Raw genomic sequence first — 27,028 nt, 5'->3', positions numbered from 1 at the left:
AGTGAAGAAAGAAAGATTTGGATGCTTCCACTTAGCGTAAGAACATATTATTGTTCTTATGAACACTTTATTCCCATTTTCAACATTCCAAATTTTTACCCAAAAATTCCTCTCCAAGCAAATTTTCAGAGTCTCTGTTGTAAACACACACACACACACACACACACACACACACACACACACACACTTAAAAAGAAACATTGGGCAAAGATTGACATTTGGAAGATTTAAATATCTCATTTGAAAATTCCCCAATATGGACTTGAAGTTCCCAAACTCACTTCTAAATAAAGAGGATGTTGTTGCTACAAAATTAGCGTAAGTATTTTTGCTGTTTCAGACGGCAGCTTAACCATACAAAGAACGTTAACTCAAGGAATTTCCACACCCACCAATATTTTCATCCCACAAACCTCAAACAATTCACAGGCAATCTAAAAACCACAAAGTCATTGTTGCCTGGCCTTTCATTCTTCTCCAAGGAAGCAAGCAAGCATTAACCTGGTGCTTTGCATGCCAGCTCTTCCACTGTTGAAGAGAAAAGTGCTTAGGGCTGCCATATAACTCCAGGTGAGTAATAGCTGGAAGGAAACAGTTTTCTTCTTACTGTCAGTGCATGGTGGTCGAGTTTTATCAATTTTACCACTGCTGTTAGCAATAGCAGTAGCACTTAGACTGATGTACTACCCCATAGTGTTTTACAGCACTCTCTAAGCGGTTTGCAGGGTCAGCCTATTGCTCCCAACAATCTGGGTCCACCTTTTACCGGCCTCGGAAGGATGGAAGGCTGAGTCAACCTTCAGCTGGTCAGGATCGAAGGAATCAAACTCCTGGCAATGTGAGCAGAGTTAGCCTGAAATACTGCACTCTAACCACTATGCCTTCATGGCTCTTCAGTAGCTTAGGCTACTGAAGTAGATCTGCAAAGCAACCAAACTAACATTTCCCTTATAAGATCTGAATTTTGGAAGCCAAAGAAGGGGTAGAATAAGAATGTAGTTGTTATGTCCTTATAAGGACACCCGCCCGGATTGGCTGCCAGCCATCGGGCGGGAAGTTTGAATAGCTGTCTAGGGGCGGTGCATCTGCCGGAGCGAACACTGGCGACGAAGGACTAGAGAAGAGAACCTGAGCAAGACTCGTGGCACGATCGCCTAACCGAGCTGAAGTCACACAACCGTGGCACTGCACAGAATGGCAACCCCGCAAGCACCGATCACTTCGCTGAACCCATTCAACCCCGCAAGAGAGAAATGGAGGTCATACATGGTCAGGTTCCAGCAATTCCTCCGAGGGAACGGCTACCAGAACCTTGACGATGAACGCAAGAGAGCCCTGTTCCTGACCCACTGCGGTTCCGATGTCCTGGAGATGGCCATCAACCTCGTGGCGCCCAGGGACATTGAAGGAAGTCCTGCAGGAACACTATGCACCCACAGGCACCCCGATTGCCAACAGATTCACCTTCCAGCAAAGAAATCAACGGGAAGGTGAATCCATCAAAGAATTCGTGGCGGCGCTTCGACAAATTGCTGCCAATTGCGAATTCGACAACGTGGATAATGCCATCCGGGACCGGATCGTCTTCGGGATGCGAGATGTGGGGCTCCAGAAGAAGTTCCTGAGCCACAAGAGAATTCCGCTCAAGGAAGTCCTCGAAGAAGCCACAGCCGCCGAGACATCCGAGAAAGCGGCCGCCGTGATGGTGAAGGCCAGAGGGGTCCACAAGATCCACAAGTTGGGCTCCAACTCCTCAGATGACTCCGCCACGCCATCGGAATCTGAGGAGGAAATGGCCGTTTCCTGCCCCCCCCAGGCGGGAAAATCCTCAACATGGTGACTGGGGGGAACGATGCGGCAATTGCAAAGGCAACCACCCCAGGGCAAACTGCAGATGGAGGGACGCGACCTGCCGCCACTACCACAACTGAAGCGACGATCCGGACTCTACGCTGCCTTTTCGCCACCCATGGACTGCCGGATGTGCTGGTCTCCGACAACGGGCCCCAACTCACGTCCCTGGCCATGGAGGCATTCCTGGCCGGACTGGGCATCCGCCATGCCCTGTCCGCCCCTTACAGGCCAGCTGGGAACGGACAGGCTGAACGGATAGTGAGACTCACCAAGGAGGCACTCACCAAAATGGGCACAGGCGACTGGCAGGAAAGAATTGATAACTTCCTCCTCACCCAGCACATCACGCCGCATGCCACCACCCACAAGAGCCCAGCTGAGATGTTGATGGGCAGAAGGCTGAGGTCACCACTGGACCAGCTGCACCCACAATACAGCCCAGAAGTGACCGCAACGGCCAGCCGCCCGCTTCACGCCTTCAGCATAGGAGATCCGGTTTTCGCACTGAATTTCCACGGCTCTCCAAAATGGCTGAAGGGGAAGATAGAAAGCTCAACCGGCCCGAAGTCCTACACAGTGGAACTGGAAGATGGACAGGTCTGTAGACATCACATCGACCAGCTCTGGAAAAGGTGGAGGGAAGTAGGACAAAACCAGCCCGACGAGGTAGGCCTACAACACCACAATGAGGTAGGCCTACAACACCCCAACGAGGTAGGCCTACAACACTCCGGCGAGGTAGGCCTACAACACCCAGCGAGGCTGGCCAACAACACCCCGGCAAGGTGGGGAAGCAAAGACCCGACTGACCAGGACAGCAGGATGCCAGAGAAGTAGACCGGGGACTTCTCAACCAGGGCGAACCCCGGCCACCCGGCTGGGGCAGCAGATGGGCTCAGAGCAAGGAGGACTGCCAGCCAAGGACCACAGTAGACCGGGGACCGCCCGAGGTGGGCACACCACAGCTCAGGGGTGAGGATGGCACACAACACCCCGGCGAGGGGGACCTCCACCCAGCACAGAGGGCAGCCCAGCAACAACACCCCAGCCCAGAAGACCCCAGCCACCAACCTGCAGTAGACCAGGGACTAGGGCGAAGGGAAAGCCTACAACACCCCGACCAGGGAGGACAGCGCCACCCCAGCAGGGGAGACCTCCACCGCCCCGCGGAGGTAGCCCCACAACAAAAACCCAACCAGGACGACCACCGCTGACCCGATGGGGTAGGCCAATGCCAGCCCAGCAAGGAAGGCCTCCGCCACCCCGACCAAGGAGGTCTGCACCACCCCTGCAAGGTCGGACCCCACGACCAAGGTCAGCACCACCCACCGCCAAGAGACCGGACCAGAGGGCACCGATCCAAGACACACACCCGACAACAAGAAACCAAACCACTGCTGAACCACAGAGCCTGGGAGACCGGGGAGGAGCAAGTGACAACCAGGGACTTACCAAGACTCAGACGCTCTTCCCGGGTCGGCACCGAGCGGCCACACCGAGACGACCGATGCACAGGCCAGGAGGAAGACCATCAGAACCAGCATTCCGAGGTCCACGGTTCGGCCGGAGGTGCTGGGAGTGACCCCGCACACTCACCAGCTGAACTGAGTCCGGTTCCGGGGAGGGAACCAGGAGGCATAGGAGCCCCGTCCGTCCAGGTCGGCGTCGATGAAGAAGTGAGACTGCGCAGGTCAACTAGGGTGCCGAGGCGTCCTACGTACCTGCGCGATTACGTGACATTCATTAACTTTGAGTGACTGTTTTCTAACTAGGAGGGGAGGAGTGTTATGTCCTTATAAGGACACCCACCCGGATTGGCTGCCAGCCATCGGGCGGGAAGTTTGAATAGCTGTCTAGGGGCGGTGCGTCTGCCGGAGCGAATATAAGGAGAGCTCCGGCAGCGCACAGCCAGTCTTGTTACTGTAGCTAATAAAGTTACTAAATGTATTGAGCTGGTCACGTCTTCATTTCCTGCGCCTGATCTAACAGTAGTCTTTTTCAGAAAGACTTTACCTTGCAGCCATTTCAAATGCATTGGAACTGACCTGCTGAGATCATAGACAAAGCTGCCTGCAAACAATGTATAATCCTCCTGTGGAAGTGCTCTAAAAACACATTCACTCTTTAGGTTGGATGAACAAGCTGAGGCAGCAGGTTGTATGCAGATCTTGGGATTCTTTTTTAAAATTGTCAGGCTCCACCTCCAGGCACAATTTCTGGAAATTAGCAATGCTGATTCTCGTGACTGTTTATAAAGAATGAGCCTAAATGAACCTCTGAGGGGTCCTTAGTGCTCTCTGAGCTTGGTTGTTTTTTTGCAGACATTTAATTACCCAGACTAGGTCTGTTTTTTGGTATGCTTGCCTCTTTTCTCTTCCCATACACCCAGTTATAGGAATCTGATGGGAAAGTTTTGCTTCTAATTGAGACAGGATCAGGGGTGGGTTCCACTTACCTTTACTACCAGTTCGCAATGAGAGCTTCTGCAGATTGTCCATGATGACATCCAAGTGGGTGGGCGGAGCCTCCTTCCACCATTACTACCAGTTCGCAAGAACCGGACTGAGCTGGGAGCAACCCACCACTGGACAGGATGTAGTGAAAAGTTGTACAGTAGTCTTTGACTTACAACAGTTCATTTAATGACTGTCTGAGGGTACAAGGGCACTGAAAATAAGTAACTTATGATCATTTTTCACCTTTGTAACTATTGCAGCATTCCAATGATCACATGATCAAAATTCAGATGCTTGGCAACTGATTCATATTTATGACAGTTGCAGTGTTCTGGGATCATGTGATTGCCATTTGCAACTTTCTTACAAACAAAGTCAATGGGGAAGCCAGATTCACTTAACACCTGCCTGTAGTGATTTGCTTAACAGCTGTGGCAGAAAAGGAAGTAAAATGGAGTAGAACTCACTTAACAACTGCCTTGCCTAGCAACAGAAATGTTGGGCTCAATTGTGGTTGTATGTCCAGGACTACTCGTATACAGATGATTGGTTTAAACTTCCAGCTTTAACCTGTGGCAATGCAAAAGAAAGTTAGGAGAGGAAGAAACATTCAAACACAATACATATCTGGACATCCATCGATATGCTAATTTGGAGATAACATAGCATCAGTAGCTAGTCTTGTTATTTTATATTATTTGATTTAAAACATTGGTTTCTTGAATGATAGAAAATTCTAGGAAGAAGGGAGGGAGGGAGGGAGGGAGGGAGGGAGGGAGGGAGGGAAGGAAGGAAGGAAGGAAGGAAGGAAGGAAGGAAGGAAGGAAGGAAGGAAGGAAGGAAGGAAAGTAGATTCTACACTCTCTATAATTTTGGGTTGCAAATTGGTTGGAAAGACAGAGAGGACTCAAGGTTCTTCCTAGCATTCAATTATAAGTGATAAATTATATATACCAAGTCTATCTTTGAAATGGCCAAGTATTCTCTATCTACGGGAATCCCCTTTTTGTTAACTGTTAATTGTTAACTCTTCAATCTTTTTTTTAATATGTCAGATTCTTTTATTTGAAGTGTGCACCATTGCTATAAATTCACATAAGGTCTGTCATCCCAGACTGAAAACTAAATTGCATTTCCATGATGTAATACACAACATTGAACTTGTTGTTCAGACGTGTCCAATTAACATAAAAAGTAGCTCCTAAAAATAAAATAATAATCACTTAGATGTGGTAGAATACAGTGTTACACATAAAAATGTGACACTTTGAAGATCAATTGTCCTAATTTTCAAATAGATTTCAGCATCCATATTGGCAAGCTCAGTATAATTATTTTTAAAAAGAAAATACCAAATTAAGTAGCTCAAAAGAGAGCAATCTGGTGCAGACTTTTGTTCCTACATTCAAAGAGTGATTAATCTTCATATAAAAAGGCCGGTCTAAAATTGTATAATTTATGACATTGTTTGATTCTTCTGCTTTGTAAACATTAGACTCCGTTTCAGATCCGGGAAATAGCTCCAATATAATGTAATTTGAGAATACAACAATCTTATTTTTAAAAAAATAATAGAAAGGATGTGATAGTATAGATCCCATGGACTTTGTGTTTCCATTTTATCTGCTTTAGAAAAATTGTTGGAAGAACATGTAGGAATGTTGTGAAAAATTTAGTCCTTTGGGGTCTTTTTGTAAGGAAATTCTGATTTAGTGCTGGTATAAATTTTAAAGACAGGGAAGGTACCTGATTTACAAATCTCATTTTATTTGTTTTTTTAATAGATGCTTATAATGGAACATGCCAGGGTCTGAGAACAGTAATCAAAGGAACTATAAAACTGCCATGGAAACTGCATTGGATCTATACATCTACTCTGAAACTCTATGAACAAAAGAAAAACTTATTTAGTTGTGAACTGGAGCACATTTTTCAAAAGGAAGGCAAGTTCTTGAATAACAATAACTGTTAGAATAAGTTCTAACACTAAAACATTTACATCATTTTGTCTGGAGATATTCTAACTGTTATGTATGTATCTATTTTGTGCGGGAAATTCAAATGCAACAATGCTTGTGATTGGTTAATGGGTGTTTCAGAACTGTGTATAAGGAGGGGTGTTGCCTGTGGTTCTTGACTGAAGTCTCACCCTGAATTAAAGAGCTTGCTTGTGCCTCTCGTTATTCCTGCACTACAACACTAACCAAATGAGGTGTGGCCTTATACTGTATGTTTTTCTTCTTGGGCTACGGTGTAAAGATTATAACTGCTCCTGTAGGACAGACAGGCTGAAGACCAGAAGAGTGCATTTATGAACACTAAGTAGTATTCAAAAGATACAAGGAAAGTTCCATAATCTTACAGTCTCAAGATACTTTCAACTGGGAAACTGTGAGCATCCTAGACTAAACTAAATCCAAAACTTCAACAATTCCAGGAAGTCTAGAACTCCTACATATTCTTCCAACAATTTTTCTACAAGTACCAGTAGATGCATTCAGACAAATCAGCCAACAATAAATATATAGAGATAGACCACATTTATAACCATTCAAAGAAATAATAAAAACAGTAATTCCTAACAGTAGAAAAGAAAAAGACCAGAACACATCTTCTCCATCATCCAACATCCAGATAAGCAGGAATTAATACCAGACAAACAACCAAGAATAAATCAATATCCTAATCAAGGAATTACCAATGATAAAATCACTCCACATGAACACCAGTGGTAGTGTAAACAGGGAGCAAACTCCACACTCATGTGCACCTATGATGTTACCTAATCAGATAATGAAATATCTGGAAATGTACAACTAAGTTAGGGAGTGCTAAGAACTTTACAGTTCAACTCTTTTTTTTTTTTTTGCTTTAATTTATATGCCGCCCTTCTCCAGAGACTCAGGGCGGCTTACAATGCGTTAAGCAATACTTTTGTATATTTATACAAAGTCAGCTTATTGCCCCCACCATCTGGGTCCTCATTTCACCTACCTTTGAAAGGATGGAAGGCTGAGTCAACCTTGAGCCTGGTGTGATTTAAACTTGCAGTAATTGCAAGCAGCAGATGTTAATAACAGTGCTTTAGTCTACTGTACTACAGGCTCTTGTAGTACTCTTAGCTATAAATATTATATTATAAATAACTCTTAGCTATAAATATTCTATGGGAATGTTTTACTATGTGTATCTATCTTAATTTAAACATCATTACATTTAGATCTCTTACTTTTACTTACACTTCCTACTACTTTAACTTGAGTTCACCTACAGGTAGTCCTCAACTGATGAGCACAGTCTGGACCAGAATTTCCATTGCTAATATATACATTATGAATTAGGTAACCCAGCTATCCATAATGTGAATATTTTGACACACAAGTCAAGAAATATTTTTGCCTGAGACACAAAATAGTAAGTATCGTTCTGAATAAGTGGTACCAATCTAGAAAAAATGCTGACCTGAACTATTGTAGATGTCTGGGATCATTTTTGAAAGGGATTTAATTAAAATATTTACATAGTAATAATGAGTGAACTGGTCGCCATCAACAAGATATTATTCATTAGTTGACCACTACAGAGCTATGTAGACATTGCCTAATTGAAGAAGTTAAATAAGAACCAAATAAAAGTGTGTGTTGGGTGGGGGGGAGAGATTATAAATAATTTTTGTTCAGCAGCTTAAGCTAGAGAGGAAAATGCTACAGTATTGATAAGTGCTTACAGTAGCAAATCAGGTCATGTTAAAACCCAAGCATGAAATAAACTGCATTATTAATGGCAATGTCTTTCTCTTGTTCTTTCCCTGCTGTGATGGGTTGGCTTAAAGAAAACCTTATGAAAATAATAGGAAATTGTGACAAATTGCTGTTCAGACCCACAACATTCTCTTTGGAAAACAAGATGGAGTCACAGATTTTCTTCTATGTCATGTCCATCCATCATCAACACAAATTAGAATTTTCAGCACAAACAACCCAGCCAAAGAAAAGTATTTTTAGGTCCTATTACTCAATAAGAAAGGTTTAAAGCAAATACAGATACAATTTGCAACTATTTAAAGTTCATATCTTAATTAAGTGTGTGCACCTGGGCCTCCCCAGAGCTCCTCTACAAATTTGGAAATCTATCATGTGACTTTATTTATACAGTCCACCCATTTGTATGAAGAAGAGAGATTAGTCAATTTATGAACAGTGGGTGACTTTCCTTCATAATTTTAATGGGAATCTAGTTGTGGACATAATATGCGTAGGCAAATGAGCTTTACTAATCTCTGTCTCTGACAGAAAGCCACTTGAAGAGATTAGAAGCATTTGAAATGTGGATTCACAGGTAGCTGTTACGTATAAATTGGGTTGACAAAATCAGAAATGAAGAGGTGATAAGGCTCCTGGGAAAGACAAGAGAAATCATCACAACCATAAAAAAGCAAAAGTTAGAATATTTTGGACATGTGATGTGACACCCAGAAAAATACGGCATACTTCACTTAATCCTCCAAGGAAAGATTGAAGGCAGAAGTCCAGGCAGAAGAGGTCCAGGCAGAAGAAGAACATTGTGGCTTCAAAATCTAAGGGACTGGTTTGGACAAAACTCCAAACTTCTTTGATAAAAATAGGATCGCCAACATGATCGTCAACATCCGATGATGAATATGGCACAACAAGAAGAAGTATCTCTTATGCTATCTGCAATTTTTGATTCTCAAAAACTCCATGGAAACTGACCTCTATACTTAAAACCTATTAGACTTGGTGGACATTTTTTGTATATTTTAGAAGGCATTATGGTTAAACTTCAGTTATTGTGAATTTAAATAAGTCCTGTGAACAGATCTGACCCTACTGATTTTTATTTATCTATTTTTATGAATTTTATTGAAAAAATATTAAATTTGGAGACTGCCCATCTCACTGATAGAGTGACTGATTTTTCCTTTTAGTAGCCAGTAATTTTACCTATTAGTATGTGTGTGTTATTTGGTACAATTTTTTTCTTTTTTCACATTTCTAATTTCTTTCACCATCCAAAGATCACTCTCAGCATTTTGAGCTTAAACAGATTCAATAGTTTATTCCTAATTTACATTTTTGATCACATCTAATCTACATTTGTAAACAGATATTAGTATCCATGCTGTTTTATGGAAGTACGTGGTCTTCCAGTATTTTCTAGTATGTTAGATTTTATACCATTCTTAATATAAAAACAACCCTCATTGACCATCACTGCCCTCCCCTGATTTCTCTATTAAAAAGAGTCAAAAATTTTCCCTACATCTAACAAACTATATCATGTATGCATTGAGACCCTGATTATGCCTGTTTAATTGGTGTTACATGAACATCAGAGTGCATTTGTGAGAATGCTACCTTGCAGGGGTGTCCACAAGGAAGTTAAAAAAAGTCAGGATGGGGGTATGACATCTGCAAAATGTGTAAAAGGGGGGGACAGAACTTCTTAAAATTACATCTGCCATGACTTTATGACCGTCTTCAGTTGATATCCCTGCAACATATGCTGAGAAAGCACAGCATTTATGAAGTTGCTACCTGAATATCCAACCGTTCCTTTTCATCAGCTTACTTGGGTTGTAATATTATGAGAGAGAACAATATTTCTATTCATTTTCCGCACATGCCACACTTAATTTTATGCCCTTCTACTTTTGTTCCTCAGAGAATTGCTGTAACATCTGGATCATTTCCTGTTCACCAAGCCACAACCTTTTAGTGATATTGATGACACATGGATATTAAAGTTCAAAAGGTAAACAGAAGGGATCTAACTATGGAAACATTTGAGAGAAGAAAAACAACAGGGAAAATTATTATCTTCCAGGAAGTCTTCGTTGTAGTTTTATCCCTTATTGAAAAATGTTACATTATAATTATTTTTAAAGGATAATAGCAGAAGCCACTGAGATGCTAACAAGTGTTTTTAGGATTTAGAATCCATGTTTTTTATTCTGAAAATGCTTTTTGCCGAGCATCATGGAAGAAAAAAATACAAAATAAGAGAAAACATAAAGTGTTTCTGAAAGAAAAAGCAGTTGTTAGTAATTGTTCGGGGGGGGAGACTGTTTATATGCCCAATTATCTCTACTGTTGTGCTTTGTTAAACTTCAGCTAATATCAATCCCCGCATCAAGATTTCTGCTTTATTCAGTAAAATGTGACTTATGAACATCAGTTCAATCTTCTGGGTTTGGAAAAAAATCAACACTCATTCAAGTCATAAATATGATGATAACAATGGTAACCTCATCTTCAAATGTTGAAATTAGGTTTAAGACAGTGGTGAAATCCAAATTTTTTTACTACCGGTTCTGTGGGTGTGGCTTGTGGGGTGCGGTGTGGCTTGGTGGGCGTGGCTTGGTGGGTATGGCAGGGTAAGGATACTGCAAAATCTCCATTCCCTCCCCACTCCTGGGGCCAGCCAGAGGTGGTATTTGCCAGTTGTCTGAACTACTCAAAATTTCCGCTACCAGTTCTCCGAACTGCTCAAAAATTCCGCTACCAGTTCTCCAGAACCTGTCAGAACCTGCTGGATTTCACCCCTGGTTTAAGAACATTTTTATCCTGAAGTAGGGTTTATCCCCTCTTAAAATTTAAACAATCATCCTTAGCCAACAGCAGAGACAAGTTCAGTAGCTTTTAGGGAAGAGTGTTCAGGTTGTTCCTCCTAAACTCCAGATATTCCTTTATACTGAAAAGAAGAAGAGGGGTTCATCTAAATTAGTATACTCATGTGGCATGGTAAAAAAAAACACCATTCCATTAACCGTGCATGGAATATGTTCAGGAACAACTACTTTACCTAAGGGAATAAAACATCTTGCACCAGCTTTACATCAGATGTGAACATAATCCCCATTTATACTAAACGATGAATTTATCCAGTTGGGCTTGGATGAATAATGAACATACAGAAGTAAAGTTGCATATAAACATCAACATTGGAATATATTTCAAAATGAGTCATGTATCTACATCTGTCTTGTTCTACATACTGAAGTTCACTTCCATGCCATGTTCTTCCCTTACTAGGTGGGAACATACATTTTCTCCTTGACCTTGGGAGTTTGTAAAGGATGGGCTGAAAACCGGTATATACTGTATGAATTGCATATTTTGTTAGGCATCATTCAGAGACAGAGAGATATCACTGACATGTGGCAGAGTGTGTGTTACATGTAGGGCAATCTTATTTCAACAATTTTATCCTGGCATTTGAAGAAAAAAAGGCCTTTCTGTGCTTTAGCTGTATAGAGTGTGAAAATGATGCTCCCTTTAAAATGTAAGCAACATTTTTATTTCATGCTGCAAATTCCAGGATACCACAGGGCTGTAAATCAGACTGGCACACACTTCAATACATCCCAGAAGCACATTACTAAAAAAAAAAAAAAAGTTTCTGTCATGCCCATGAAGCCACCAGAAGTCAGGTTTAATTTAACCAAGTTTTTACCTTTATTTTCCTAAAATGTTACACAATGTTCCAAGTTTGAAAGATCAGGCATTTAAAATTAAAATATCAGTTTCATATGAGCAAATTAGATTAGTCTGTACTCTCTGTACCATACAAAATTGCATGTTAAACTGATTCCCAGTCTCTGCTTATGCAGGCCAACTGGGCAGCATTAGCAGCTATCTTAGTTCTCTAAATCCACAGATTTCAAGTATTGTAAAGAAGGGTTGCCTTTTTTTAAAGTGTGCATTGGAAATGACATCACTCTGCATTTTTAATATATGAATTTATACAGCATCACTCTTTTATCTGACACATTCTGAACCACATGGCTTCAGGTTGCTTGCCCAAAAATGTCAATCTAACAGCCAATCATCCCATTTTGGCCACAAAGGTTTCTGTATCTGGCCTCCTATGTGGTACATCACAATGTCTTCACTCAACAGAAATATGAATCTGTTTCATGTTTCCTTTAAACTGAAAGCCATGCACTGTGGTGAACACAAGTAGGTCAATCCATTTTCATATACAATGGCACCAGGACTAAATCCTCACCTAAGGCAAATATAGCTTGTGTGCATGTCTATGTGTGTGGGAAAGATTTTCATCATAATTCAAATTATGACAGTATTTTTTTTTAAAAAAAACCTTCCATGGCAAACACAAGCTATAGAATGTGATGGTTCTCATGTCCTACTTTTGGGGTGCCTATTAAGCATCTGGTTTGTAAAGGCAGAAACTGTATTTTGGACTAACTGGGCTTCTGGATTCATACAGAGAATATAATAAACTGCCAAATGTTAGTAGCTGCTGGGAATAGGCGGCCATTTCTCCTAGTCTTCAGCTGCATGCTAAATTCATTATTTTCTATACCTGGAACAGAGGACATTATATTCCATCTCTTCTCCCTTTTTCTGCACACTCTCCTGCATAGAATTGACACCTATGATTATCAGATTAAGATTTACACAAAATGCAATTTAAATTATGTGTAGTGTGTAGCTGTAGGGTCATTTAAAAGTATTTCTTCTCCCGTTAGCAGCATTGTGGTTTTCATACAATTTTCTTCTTTGCTCCAAATGTTCTTTCTCGGTGTGAGCTAAGATGCAGAACAGCATGAGCCTTCTTTGGGGGAATTGACGGTGGAAACTCTCTTCCATTATTTATTAGCTGCAGCTTTCCTTAACCTGCAACCTTTGATATCATGGAACATACTGTCCAATACCCACATACTGAAAGTTCATTTTAGCTTCAGAGAATGGGACTTTTATTTTAAACAGTCAAGTGGATGATACATTTTAAAAAGTGTCTTCTGTTACGTCTTTTCCCCCAAGATGATGAGGATGGTACATATGTGTCTCTCTCAGTTCATCTTTTATTTTTCTGATAATCATTGTGCAAACTTGGAAATTCCCAAGGCAATTGGTAAACTCCATAGTTGAAGAAGGATTTGATTCTGGGTCTACATCTTCACTGTTTTATGGATTAGACAGGAATAGCAAAGAAAGAAGGAGTTAAAGATTTCTTTAACTATAGACTGGTGCAAATAACTGAGATGCTTGAAATGACAGCATTACAAATACACTCTCCATAAATTATGTTGGGCTGATCATATGAAAGCAGGAAAATTAAAAAGTGCAGCAATGGCTTTGGCATCCTTTAAAAACATTACAAATAGTATTTGGGGAACTCTATAGTATTTACAGATGTTCTCTGAATGGTAGCTGAAGGATGCTAATGTATGTCAATCTGCATGTGTATTCCAAGCAAATTTCCATTCAAACATTCACCAAGAACTAATTTCTTTTTCTCTTTCCTCATCTCACAGACACACAAAGAGAGGGAGAGAGGGAGAGGGGGAGAGAGTGGGGGGGAGGGAGAGATCCAAGCATTATAATTCTAATTAATCAACTCTCTCCTACATTTTCATTTAACATCTGTTTTGAAATCTGAAACGATTTGTGCTTTCCACATGGAAAGAACAACAAATGCATAAGTGATAGTGTTTTCTTATTTGGTATAACACTAAAAGTGAATTTGCTCAGTTGCTGTGGAGAGAAGGATCAAATAAGAAAAAAAACTTTAAACTTTAAAGAAAGTTATTTAAAAAATAGGTGATTAAAGACTTCACAATATGAAGTTATTAATCGCACTTAAAGCTCTAAGCACTTAAAATAGTTACTCAAACATTACCACCAGTTTCCTTTTTACTATCCTGAAATTTTGGACATCTTTCTCTTACATTAAGCTTAACCACCAATAGGGACACAAAGCCCTGAGGTTTGTAAGTTGCCCCACCCTTTACTATACATCGTATATGACATGTCTTTTTTAATGAATTTCTGCTACAGAGAATAGCAAACTGTTGACATCATGCAAGGTTTAACTTTCTATTTTTAGTGTATTACAGTGTTAAAACTGAAGCTCCTTCAGGAATAGAAAGTATGATCGTAATTTTTTTAAAAAAAGAACTTCACTGATTATTGACCCAAGCACAAGTTTATATTTTCCTTCCTAACACTCTGCAGTTGCTTAAATTTTGAAGTTTCCCCCTACCCCCAGCATAGTATTAGTTTACTGTATAAGATGAATTTCTTCCAAAGGCAGAAGTTTTTCATCATCTTTCCCTTTTTTCATTTTGCATGACAAATATTCACAATGAGCTGTTTTTACGTTTTCTTTTCTTGTTTCTGAAAAAGACATTCTGTTGTCTTTACTGATAACATCCCAGCATCCAGATACTTTTCTTGTGCATAAAAACATTTTAATTTGGGAAGCAGGGATCTCTGAAGGCTCATTGATTTTTCAAAACATAAAATGAGGGAACCCTCATACTTGGATCTTATGCCAAAACAGAAACGCTGCCTTAAAAGTTGACAGTTCAGCCTCTTATTTTACTTTTCAATCAAAAGTATTCAACAGTGAGAGAAAGAACTTGCAATCCACTGGAAAGACTCATGCCGGCTCCATTGCCTCCTTTCCCAAATGATCTTCTAATGTGTCTGTCTTTGCTCTCACACATTCCTACCATGCTGTTCACCTTTCCAGTTGCATTACCATCTTCCTTTGGAATTTCCCCCCCTTGTACGCATACAGTGTAGGCTGACACTGTCAATACTCCACCTTCAGATGCCATTCTCCAGTGTATTATCTCTGATTTCTTTTGGCAGAGCAAGCTTCGGTCATTATGGCACAGTGAAATATTCTAGGATGCTATGCAATTCAGACTGAACTAGGTCTGTATAAGGCACGTGTCTTGATACATACATTTATAGATCATGTACATATATAAAAGACTAACACTGGCTCATTAGAGTCAAAGAATGATCTACATTTAATTCCTGTCTTCAAGTAATGATTTATTTTCGTGTTCCCTTTCTTTGGTTTCAGTGGGGAGCATGCCATTCTCCAGGTCCATGTGTTGTTCAATACAATTGGTAAGAATGGCAGTACTGGAGTGTGCCGAGTGACACACCTTCTCCAAGTCGTCATCCTCCTCCTCTTTCTTCACCTCCTCATCCAAGGAGTAGTGCCGTAAGGACTCATAGATTTTCCGCACGTCTTCCGGGATACTTTTTTTCAGGTCTTTGTTTTTCCTTTTGGTCAGCTTGGATGAAGAACCAAACTTGTTGATGATGTTGTCCTCAGATGCCCCCTGCCCATGTTTGCTCAATTGCTCTGATCCTTTAAGGCGCAGATTGTTAGGCTTGTTGTTGATGCTTTCCTGAGATGAAGCCTTGAAATGGCTGTTGCCCAAGGCAGCAAAGACACAACGTTTCTCTGGAGACAGCATATCCAGGGAGTGGGCTCTCTGGTCCAGACCTAAACGCCTGCGTTCCATGCTCCGAATGGTGGCTGCCCTCTGAAGTTTGTCATGGATCTCCACACTGAGCCGCCGCCGTGTTTCCCTGAACTCTGCTGTCACGTTGGCTTTCCATTCTGCCGCATGGGCTTTTATTTCACCAACCTGTCATGGAAAGCCAAAAATAACAGAGGAAGATTCAGAATAAATTCAAAAAAATAGTATTAGTTAAACAGATGTTTATAAAAAGGATTATCCCCTGAAATTTAGATGGTCCCACCCCTGTTGACATTTCATGGACCTTTTTCCAGGCACCGGGCCAGCCTGTCAGATGAGCTTCATGTGTGTATTGGTGGAGACTATCATTGTGTTGACTTTGGTTGTATTATATATTCTCTGCTCGTTTTAGTCCTGTTGATTATTTTTCATTTTAATCCTATATGAGTTGCTCGGAGTTGCAAGTGGGCAGTCATCTAAACTGATTAAGTAAATAAGCAAACAAATGTTCCTCCAATTGCAAACGGAATTAATGAACAATTAGTAGGATCAGGCATTTATTTGTTTTCAAAGGCTGAGTATTTTTATTTGTTATTCAGTTTTCCAAATACACACTAATTTCCTATATAATTAACAAATATTTATATATTACATTAATAGCATGTAAAGTAATGGGGAATTAAAAAAAATAAAAATAAAAGCACCTAAATTAAACTAAAAACGTCCTCCTTCACCAACCAAATTGAATTTAATTTTGGGTCTGTGTGTGACTGTGTGTGTATCTATTAATATTCAATATATCTGGACTATGAATATTTAGACTCAAGTTCTAATCTCTTAGTGACAAAAGCTGACTTTGGGCCAGTCACTCTCCCTCAGCTCTAGAGTGGGATGTCAAACATCTAAGTTTGATTTGAGTTCGTACTATTCATTCACACACATAAATACATTTACATACACACAAACAAACATATATTTTTATTAGGATTCAAATAAATATAGGCCATACAGAATTATATTGTTCATCTTGGCTCTCCTTTAATACAAAGCTTGAAAGTCTAAGAACTAACTAATTTTGTAAAGCCAATTTACAAGAATATCAGCATTTTTCCATAAGCATATAATCACTTTTTCACAAGAGTCCATGCTCAATATATGTTAAATTCTTTACACTGAAACCAGTCTAATTTAACAAATATAAACAGTTTTAATCTTTAAGTGACTTAAAAGAACTTGGTTCACCATAATAATAACAACTAGCCAACAAAGAATTGCAAGCACATAACCCATAACAAATGTACTTCAATTTTATTACATCACTAACATAAAAAGGATCAGACCCAATTGTTTTAAGAAGATTCTCTATAGTCTCCAAGAGACTCTAAAGAGAATTTTTGCTGCATTTTAGGTCATAACAAATATATTTAACACTCCTCAAAACCCGAGGCCACAAATATATTTAACACTCCTCAGAACCTGAGGCCATTGATTGGGCAATATAGAGGCATTAAATTCTCTTCTCTAAATTTCTTCTATATTCTTCAAATTTAGTTTTTGATTTTTTTTTTTACATTGGCAATATAAAATCATGGGTTTTGAGTCAACAAAGATAATATGTTACAGACACAATTCTCCTAAAGTTTCAGGGTGTGTAAGGGCAGGAGAGTCAAACAATGAATATAACAAGTCTTCTAACTCTTAAGCATTTTCATTCAGCCTTTCTTTGTGAAATATAGTCCTTTTGTAAAATCTCAAAAATTTAAAGATATCATTACTTAATAGCTGATTGAGAGTTATAGCTTCATGATTAGTTGGTTGTTTTTTTAAAAAAAAAAATTAGCAGCTTTTAAAAAGCAAGAATTACTCCAATGTAGCAAATTCTCATGAGATGAAAAAAATATGAACTTCTAATTTAATTGAATTCAATTAGAATTTGTCTACCCAATAAATGACAATTTCTGAGTACAGCTTTTACTATTCAAAATTAGAGGTGACCTTCAGCCCATAATCTTCTTTATAAAGTTTAATAAACAACTAATTATTTTAATGTTGTTTTAAAATTTATTTGGATTATTTTATTTTATTTTTTAAGATATTGGATATTTTTTCACAAATTTGTTATGTGCTGTATTGAGTACTGAAAGAGTAAACTTCAAACCCGAAAGCTGTTATAACATGACACAAAACATCCTGCCTTCTGCCACCAATAGCCTCCCACCGGCCAGTACGCTCGCACAGAGTGGGCCTCCTCAGGGTGCCGTCCGCCAGACAATGCCGGCTGGCGACCTCCAGGGGGAGAGCCTTCTCTGTGACGGCGCCCACCCTCTGGAATAACTTTCCCCCAGAGTTACGTACAATAACAGACCTCCGGATTTTTTGTCGGGCCCTGAAAACCTATTTATTTCAAGTAGCTGGGCTGGCTTGAGTTAAATTTTAAATTGATTTTAAATTGGGTTGTTTTAATTTACGGCCAAATATTTAATTATTTTAATACTGTTTTTAAATTTTGTATGCTCTGTTTTTATCTTGGCTGTGCACCGCCCTGAGTCCTATTTGGAGAAGGGCGGTATAGAAATTTAATAAATAAATAAATAAATAAATAAATAAATAAATAAATAAATAAATAAGCTACTTGTCAATAGTTACCTCCTCTTTAGTCTTCTTTGAAATAACCCGCAGCCAGTCTCCAATCATGCTGAGGACAGCAGCAAAATATGCAAGGCCCACAAGGATCCAGAACCATACCAAGGGTTTGTACCACTCCCGGTAAGGGATTTCTGCATTTCCTCCTAAGATGGTAAGACAACGATGATGACAATGATGATGGCAACAACTACAACCACAAGAAAACATTTAGATGTGTAGATGCAAAACATATCTTAAAAGTGAAACTACACTTTTTCATTTTCATGTTCCCAATCCACATTATTTTCAATATTTGAGCAAGACTCTTGGCTAACTCACCTCAGTATGCATGTTCACAATATGTTCATACCATCCTGACAGCACATAAAGATATTTAGCAAATTGATTTATAATTTGTTTATTGATAAGAGATAAGAAGTGGGGAGAGGAGACATTTCACTGAAATATCAGAGAAGGTGAAAAGTTACGGAAGTTGTTTGCACTTGTCTTGAGGGAAGAGGCAGTCATTTCTTTGTATGTCTTTTTTTCTTTATTTTTTTTCTTTTTCTTTTTAATTCTGTTCTATATTTGTAAATTTAATAAAATTATTACAAAAAAGAAATAATAAATGATTAGAATAAGTTCACTGTTTTAACACTCGTGTTTATGACAAAAGCTTTTTGCTCAAGAATATACAGTATAATCAGATACAAGTTTTCAGCTTTCAATATATTCATGTTATTTATAGCTAAACGTTAAGACTCATTAATCTGCAAAGGAAATTCCACCTTTTTTGTGATAATTTTCATTTTTTTTTTATAGAATACAAGCTAGTTATCAACACAATGTTTTGCAGCATGTGTTCTCTCTAAAGCCATGTCCCCCCAAAAATGCTATTTGCAGTACAGTCCTATGTATGTTTTAAGGACAGTAAGTTTTACTCACTGGAAAGGCGTGCCTTACAGTGTTGCATTTATTCACCAGGGAGGAAAAATGGGCCCAACTGCTAAGGTAAAGGTAAAGGTTCCCCTTGCACATATGTGCTAGTCGTTCCTGACTCTAGGGGGCGGTGTTCATCTCCATTTCAAAGCTGAAGATGTCTCCATGGTCATATGGCCAGCATGACTAAATGCCAAAGGCTCACGGAACGCTGTTACCTTCCCACCAAAGGTGGTCCTTATTTTTCTACTTTACATTTTTACATGCTGTCAAACTGCTAGGTTGGCAGAAGCTGGGACAAGTAACGGGAGCTCACCCCATTACTCACTCCGTTACTCACTAGGGATTTGAACCACTGAACTGCTGACCTTTCGATCAACAAGCTCAGCATCTTAGCCACTGAGCCACTGTGTCCCCTCCGGGCCCAACAGCTACATAAACATAAAAAAATTCCCTTCTCACTCTTATGAGTGGCATATGTCTTCCTAAATTTTGGGTCCTCTACCAGAGGCCTGGGAGTTTGGAGGTTCTGTACAGTATCTTAGCTGCTCCTAGCAATACATTCTTCTGGACAGAGAGTTCTGATGCTGTTCCTGGAGCCTCTCTCCAAGTTCAGATGTCACAGATCCCAAGTGACCTTACCACCCTGGGATCACCTTGGGCCTTTTCACATCATCTCAATTCCTCCTTCAGATACTTCTCCAGCTTCTCATACTTCTTCCTGATGTTGCTGTCACTTAGCACCACTATATCCATTCTACTCTATATCAACTCCAGATTCTTGTCAAGAGAACCTGGAATTTATTTTTATGTGAGTGAGCGAGTGAGTGAGTGAGTGAGTGAGTGAGTGAGTGAGTGAGTGAGTGTATACTGTTAATGTCTCTTATTTAAATACAGCCAACACAGGGAACTCAATTTTATTGTTATAATGTTGTTTAGTCTTCCATCTTCTACTTCCCTGACCTTCTGCATTTTTACAGTCTGTTAGCAATTTGAAACACTGCAATGAATCTTTTAAGGTGCATTCTAAGTAGCCTGCATATGAGCATGCTTATAATGATTTAAGATTCACATAGAAATCCAAGCATAGAAAGGTTGGCAAAGACTCAAATATTGCTTCTGGTTTCAATTATCTTTCAACAGATGTATTGTTATGGCTTTACAGCTGTCAAGGTATAACAAAGGGCAAGCAGCTGTGCCCTTGTTTTTATGAGCTGATGATGTTCTTCTGATCATGTATCACAGGTCCCAGGGGAGAATCACTAAAGAGTTAACTGTGATCTGTTGCACAGAATAAGCAGACATTATAAAATAAATGCTACTACTTTCCAGCTAAACCAGTGCAATATTTTTGTGTTTGATTGTCATTTTTCTTCCCTGCTGCCCACAAATTAACAGGACAAATTCCTTTCCAAATTGATAAACATAAAGAAGTTTACTCTGGTATAAATTTGCAAATGTCAATGATCTACTGCAGGAGTATATAGCCCAAGGCTCAAAAGCCACATCTAATCCCTGAAAGCTTTAGATGAGATCCTTCAAAATCTACCGTCATAGTATACATAGCAGTTAAGACAATCATACAATCATACAATATTTGCCTGGGGAACAATCAAGATAGCTAATTATTTTAGTTACACTTAAATGTAAATGTAAATGAAATGAAATCAAATTTAGTTTTTCTACTGCACTCTCCCACTGTGCCATCAAGATAGTCAAGTGTTTTTAAAGGAAAGATGGAACTATTCTTCATGATGTTTCTGATCACTATTTTAATCATTAATTTCATCAGTGCTTAAATTATTTTGCCATGGGCCAGTATTATTCTGTATGTCAGACAGCAGAGTAACTTTCACAATTTTCAGATGACCATAAATACATGGGTACCACATTAATTCTATTTCTCCTTCAGAATCCTACAAATGAGATGTTGTGCAGAGTAGGAGATGCAGATTTCTTCCTGGTTATCTAAATAAAAGTGTATAGCATCTTGTTGGGAAAGTAGAAAGGAGTTCCTTCAAAGTCCATAGCTTTAAACAGCAACACTGCAAATGAAAAATAATTCCACTACAGAGCTTGCTTATTTTATGGTTTTCGTAATTGATTGCCTTCACTCCTGTCACAAGCAGTTACCTTGACTCCAGTCACATTTAGCCCAGACATTCACTTAAATTCATTGCCTTGACTGGCCATAGTAGACAAAGAGAAAGGGGAAAGGAAATGCCTATAAATATCTCATGTGGAATCATTCAGGTAATAAGTTGGATCTTCTAAAGCAGATTGTAAAAAGATATATTTGTGAGCAATATAAAAAATGTGATAAATTTGAGAGATCAGCACGGATGTGTCAAGAAACACATTTTGTCAGATCAATCTTTTCTCAGTTTTCGATTGGATTTCTAGAGCAGGACACTCCCTAAATGAGGAGGGGGTTGCTGCGGTCAACTATGAGACTCTGCAGGCATCAAAAGAGACTATCCATAGAAACCACATGAGAGACCTTGTTGGTGCAGCTGGGCCCAAGAGGCCAATGCCTGATAGATCCTGTTAGTTTTCAGAGTTTGGGGACTTTCTGAAGCATCTTGTTTGTGGTTCACTCAAGACTCTAATTACATACTTAATAAAAGGGCATCCAGAATAAAGGTGCTAGATTTGATTGTACAGAAGTGGCATTTGCTGGAAAGTGGCATTCATGGCAGGAAACTGGATTATAAGAAGTAATCAATGCTTCAAAGGGGTGTCTCCTTCCACTGTAAAGGAAGTTGTGGTTTGCTCCTGCTCAAGAAGCCTTCTCCCATTTTATTTTAGACAATTTTACCTGGCTATACTTGTGAATAAGGGATGTGGTGGCTAAGTGGCTAAGTGAGTTTGTCGATCAAAAAGTCGGCAGTTCAGCAGTTCGAATCCCTAATGCTGCAAAACGGGGTTAGCTCCTGTTACTTCTCCTAGCTTCTGCCAGCCTAACAGTTCAAAAGCACGTAAAAAATGCAAGTAGAAAAATAGGGACCCGCTATGGTGGAAAGGTAACAGCGTCCCATGCGCCTTTGGCGTTTAGTCATGCCAGCCACATGACCACGGAGACGTCTTCAGACAGAGCTGGTTCTTCAGCTTTGAAACAGAGATGAGCACTGTCCCCTAGAGTCGGGAACGACTAGCACATATGTGCGAGGGGAACCTTTACCTTTACCTTATACTTGTGGATGACTTATGGAGAGACTAGATCAAAAAAGCACAACTTTCTGGTTTTCTTAATCTCTTAACAGTTTTTAATGCCATTGACCATGGTTGTCTTCTCCAAGAGATCGGAGCAGGGGAATACTGTTCCATCTGCCTAGACACCTCCACTCAATGGAATGCCTCAGGGAGCTTTCTTCTCTTTATTCTTTCTAATTTCAAGATAAGGTACCTGTCAGCCTGAAGTTCAATATAATCAATATGCCGATGATATCCACTTATACATTCTGTTCTCAAGCTGAAAAGTGATAGATGGTAAAAGTACAATTCAATGCTTAGAAGCTGTCAGGGTTTGGACTGAGAGGAATAGGCTCTGACTGGGCTTCTCCAAAACTAAATGGCTTTGGGTTTGTGAACCTAACCATTTCAGGAAAATTTCATCTTTGTTTCTGAACAGAATTGTACTCTCCTGCTCCAAGGCAGCACACAATTTGCAGGCTCTCTAGACTCATAGCTGTGCTTTGCTGAGCAGGTGGCAACTGTGGCTAGAAGGGCTTCTGTTCAAGTACCGTTGCAACCATTCCTAGAGTAGCAACCCTAGATGAATAGTCATTCATGCATTTGTTAACATCCTCTCCTCAAGGGTGTCCCTGAAGATCATTTAGAAGCTTTAGTTGATATAAAATATTGCAGGCCATGCAACTTATTTGGTATTTGTGAGCCAATTTAAATCTGTAGTTACAGAAATGTCTAAATATCTATGTGAACTAATTGTTATTGCTTGAAGATGTAGTTTTTTGCTCACTGGGGACAATTACAAATCAACAGAATAAAGAACATTCTTACAAAGCCTGCACAACTATGGGTTCTGATTGTGGCCTGTGATCATTTACTGCTCCCAAGCAATGTGCCAGAGATTTGGAAGCCCAACTAGATCAATCTGCCCAACCCAGGAATGTATTCCCGAATAATCAAATCAGGTTTCAAGCCAACAAGATACTTTAAATCAAACAACTGTCTCTAAACTACAAAGAGAACTAACATTAGCATGTTTTATTATCCTCACAACAGCTATTCTCAAAGGAAAATATAAAAAAAATCTCTGTCAAGTTAAAATCATGCCCTTATGGAGAAGGATTTCTGGAACCCATATATCTTGTTATGTTATGCTTTCTATCATCTCTTCTATTGTACCTTCTATGAGGTCATTTAACTTTCTACCAGGAAAGCAACCAGACAGTTAGTATTTATTTTAATGTACAGTTACTTTTATTAGACTGCCATGATTTTGTTTCCTTGAATATGTCAATATTTGGTTATCTGTAAAACTAGACATTCCTTTGTCAACCTCTATGACCCAGATATAATTTTATGGCAATTTTATTTTGTTTGAAATAGAAATTGTGTAATTGTTTTCATTACTACTTAGTTAACTTGCAAAATTCTGTTGCAGAATTCTGGCCAGTAACCATTAAAGACTACTGCGACTTCTGAATTCTCTAATATTTGGTTGGAAGTAGGTGGAAAAATAAGAATAGTGATATCTTCCCTTACCATGTTCTGCCATTCATTTTGCTCCTTGGATTTCCCATAGTTACATAAACAGATCTAGATGAATGTTGATAGTCTATGGGTGCCATTAATGAATGACTTTAGTCCAATATTTCATCTTATAGTCCCTCTTTATACTATTCAATAAAGCCTCTTTCATTTCAGCCACATCCTGAGCTACAAGTAAAAATCAGTTGCATGAGTTTGCATAGAACCCTTCTCCTGTCAGAGGTGATAGATCACCTATTCAACAGGATCACTGAACATGGTCTCATAATTATGACAAAAGTATAAAGCTATCCAAGTCCAAACTCTTTTGCGACATTTGAAAAGAGAATGTCCATCTTGCAACTTTCTCAATTATCAGGTCAATTATAACTTTATGCAAGAAAAATCAGTGGGAATCTTTAGGTCTTAGCTCACACTGAGCAAGGAAGGCAGTATACCTGTCCACATTCCTATTTTATGTTTCAAATAGGACTGCTAGTGATTGGCATCAAATATCAATAGCTACAGGGCCTTAGATGGAGACTGATATGGAACCCTCAATTATTTGTTGATGATTAGGACCAGGGGTGAAATGCTCCCAGTTCGGACCGGATGGCCCGATCCCAATAGCAATGGTGGCGGGTGGTTCTGAGAACCACTAGCAAAAATCCCTGCGCGCCCCCCCCCCATGCCCAGCTGAGCCACACAATCATCAGAGGCTTTTTTTTTTACTTTTAAAAGCATTTCGGCCGAAGAGGTTGTAGAAAAAAAAATGCTTTTAAAAGCCTCTGATGATCCCAGCTGAGTTGCCTGATCTTCAGAGGCTTCTAAAAGCATTTTTTTCTGCAACCTCTTAAGGTTGTAGAAAAAATGCTTTTAAAAGTTAAAAAAAAAAGTTGGCCATGCCCACCGTCACATTACCACCACCCCATCAAGCCACGCCCACAGAACTGGTAGTAACAAATTTTAGATTTCACCCCTGATTAGGACATATCAGCTAACTCAACCACCTGTTGAGTTAAGTGACATGCCCTAATAAATCAATTGGGATTGACACTGGGTACATATACTGGAGCAGGGCACTGGTGATTTAATCTACAGTTAGTGGCATTGCAAGAGAGCCTATATCATATTCTTTTGGCAAAGCCTCTCTTCTGTAACTTTGGGAGGAGTAAATGAGCAAATTTAGCAGTCACAGGCCATTGAACTTTACACATGCACAACTGTAAATCTCTTCCAGTATTCCATCCTTAGAGATTGGTTTTCCAGGCTGAACACAATTTTTGTCTGTCTATCTGTCTGTTTGCTGTCTTTATTATTGCAGACAGGAAACAAGTCATATACACAGAAATGTGTTCCTTACAGTGCACAAAAATTAACTCCTTTATATAGGTGTTTACGCCAAAGTTTATGTTCTCCTGCCTTTCCTAGTCCATGGAAATTGGCCTTTATTTTGATAGTCTTAAAAGGCACCTTATCTTTATTGAGCAAATAGCGTTCTTTAACATGAGACTTCCTGGTTCTTATGTTACCAGCCTTATTTCTTACAGAAGATATGGACATTTGTTTCTGAAAAGTCCTTTTACTGTTAATATTTGGAATCTCACTCATAATGAGTAATCTAGCCAGTATTTACTAGCATTTCACTGGGAAGAAAATGATAACTTGTATGTGTATAATTCCCCCAGTACAACAGTCAAAACACCAAGGATATTTGTTAATTTTTCTCATTATTTCCCACCTTCAATGTTGGGACAGTAACTGAATGGACAGTTTGTGGCACTCATGGGCAACCAAGTGAAAGAAATGGAAACTGAATGGCAATAGAAATAAGAGGATTAGAATAACCTCTGACTCGAAATTGAATCATATCACATTCTGTCCAATATGTTGTTTTCAGTACAGAAACCCGCAATAGCACAAATGTAATTCCCCTTCCCAATGGTGAAATCTAAAATTTGTTACTACTACTACTTGCCTGATCGGCAGGCAACTCAGCTGGGATCGTCAGAGCTTGGATTGTCAGAGCTTGGCTCGTCAGAAGCATTTAAAAGAAAAAAAGCCTTTGATGATCGCGCGGCTCAGTTGGGCATGGGGGATGGGGGCAGGGATTTTTGCTACCGGTTCTCCGAACTTCCCGCCACCATCGCTACCTACTCGCCCGAGCTGTTCCAAACCGGGAGCATTTCACCCCTGCCCCTTCCCCTATCACTTTTTTCCTTCTTACTGGCTAGAAAAAATAATTTCAAAACAATTATATGCTTTCAGTTTCCAGTTTGAAAGCATACACCTTCACTTAATTGACAAAAGCCCATGTTTATGGGTTAATATTGTAGTTTTCATGCCTACAAATTTAACATGCTATTTGTAAGGCAGGCTGGTAAGACTTGTCTCTTGATAAATGGGACATACAGTAGTTCACTGCAATTAATCAAGCAATCAATCAATTGATGGAATGTCTCACCTGCCACAAAATCCCCAAAACCAACTGTGGTCAGAGTGACGACGACAAAATAAAAAGAGTCCAGGGCTGACCATTCTTCAATATATTTGAAACTGACAGCTGGAATGGTGACAAAAACAACACATCCGGCCAGGATGAAAAGAATGGTAGAGATCACACGAATCTTTGTCTGACTCACTTGTTTCTTCTGCAAAAAGAAAATGATCATCATTTGTGGGTTTCAGGGCACTGGTTTCAGAAACTGACACAACATAAATTGCTGCCTGGCAATATATTAAAAACCATCCATTCATTAGGAATTGCAAACGGACTGTAAACATGAGAAATATGCAATACTGTACAAGTTTTAATCTCACAACTGTGTATATGAAATCACAGTATTTCCCCCACTGTCAAACTTCCTAGTAGTAAAGTTTACAATACTCCAAAGAGAAGAATGAGTGGCTGCTAAACCTTAATTTTTACAAAAACATGACAATTGCTCTTGAAGAAAAAATAGAAGCAGAAGCAGAAAAAGAATAATGGAAATGGAAGTATATTTTGTGCATGTGTATACTTGAATCAAAGTATGACAAAATGATTAGTCATTCATGATTTCATGCTTCAGAAAAGAATGAGCTTTCATACAGTATGCATGCATCATTTACTCTGCATTGCAGAAATGTGCACTTTAGATCCAAAAAAGGGCAGCACAATTCACCT

General features: G+C 39.5%; 1 protein-coding gene across 3 annotated transcripts in view; it reads right to left on the bottom strand.

Moving 5' to 3' along the window:
• Nucleotides 1–14,460: 14,460 nt before the first annotated feature.
• The window catches only part of KCNK10 (potassium two pore domain channel subfamily K member 10), a 52,710-nt gene continuing 40,142 nt past the window's right edge, over nt 14,461–27,028 (bottom strand). For all 3 annotated transcript variants that reach the window (XM_034418277.2, XM_034418278.2, XM_060687356.2), the window contains 3 exons: nt 26,327–26,513; nt 18,232–18,374; nt 14,461–15,753 (listed from right to left, as the gene is read on the bottom strand). In XM_034418277.2, the coding sequence (XP_034274168.1) occupies nt 15,121–15,753; nt 18,232–18,374; nt 26,327–26,513 (963 nt within the window). In that variant the 3' untranslated portion in view covers nt 14,461–15,120. The remainder of the gene's footprint in view (nt 15,754–18,231; nt 18,375–26,326; nt 26,514–27,028) is intronic.

This window comes from Pantherophis guttatus, chromosome 1 (genome assembly GCF_059756535.1).
Source record: "Pantherophis guttatus breed Tessera chromosome 1, ASM5975653v1, whole genome shotgun sequence".
NCBI classification, from domain to species: Eukaryota; Metazoa; Chordata; class Lepidosauria; order Squamata; family Colubridae; genus Pantherophis; species Pantherophis guttatus.
This window is presented reverse-complemented; position numbering and strand designations above follow the sequence as displayed.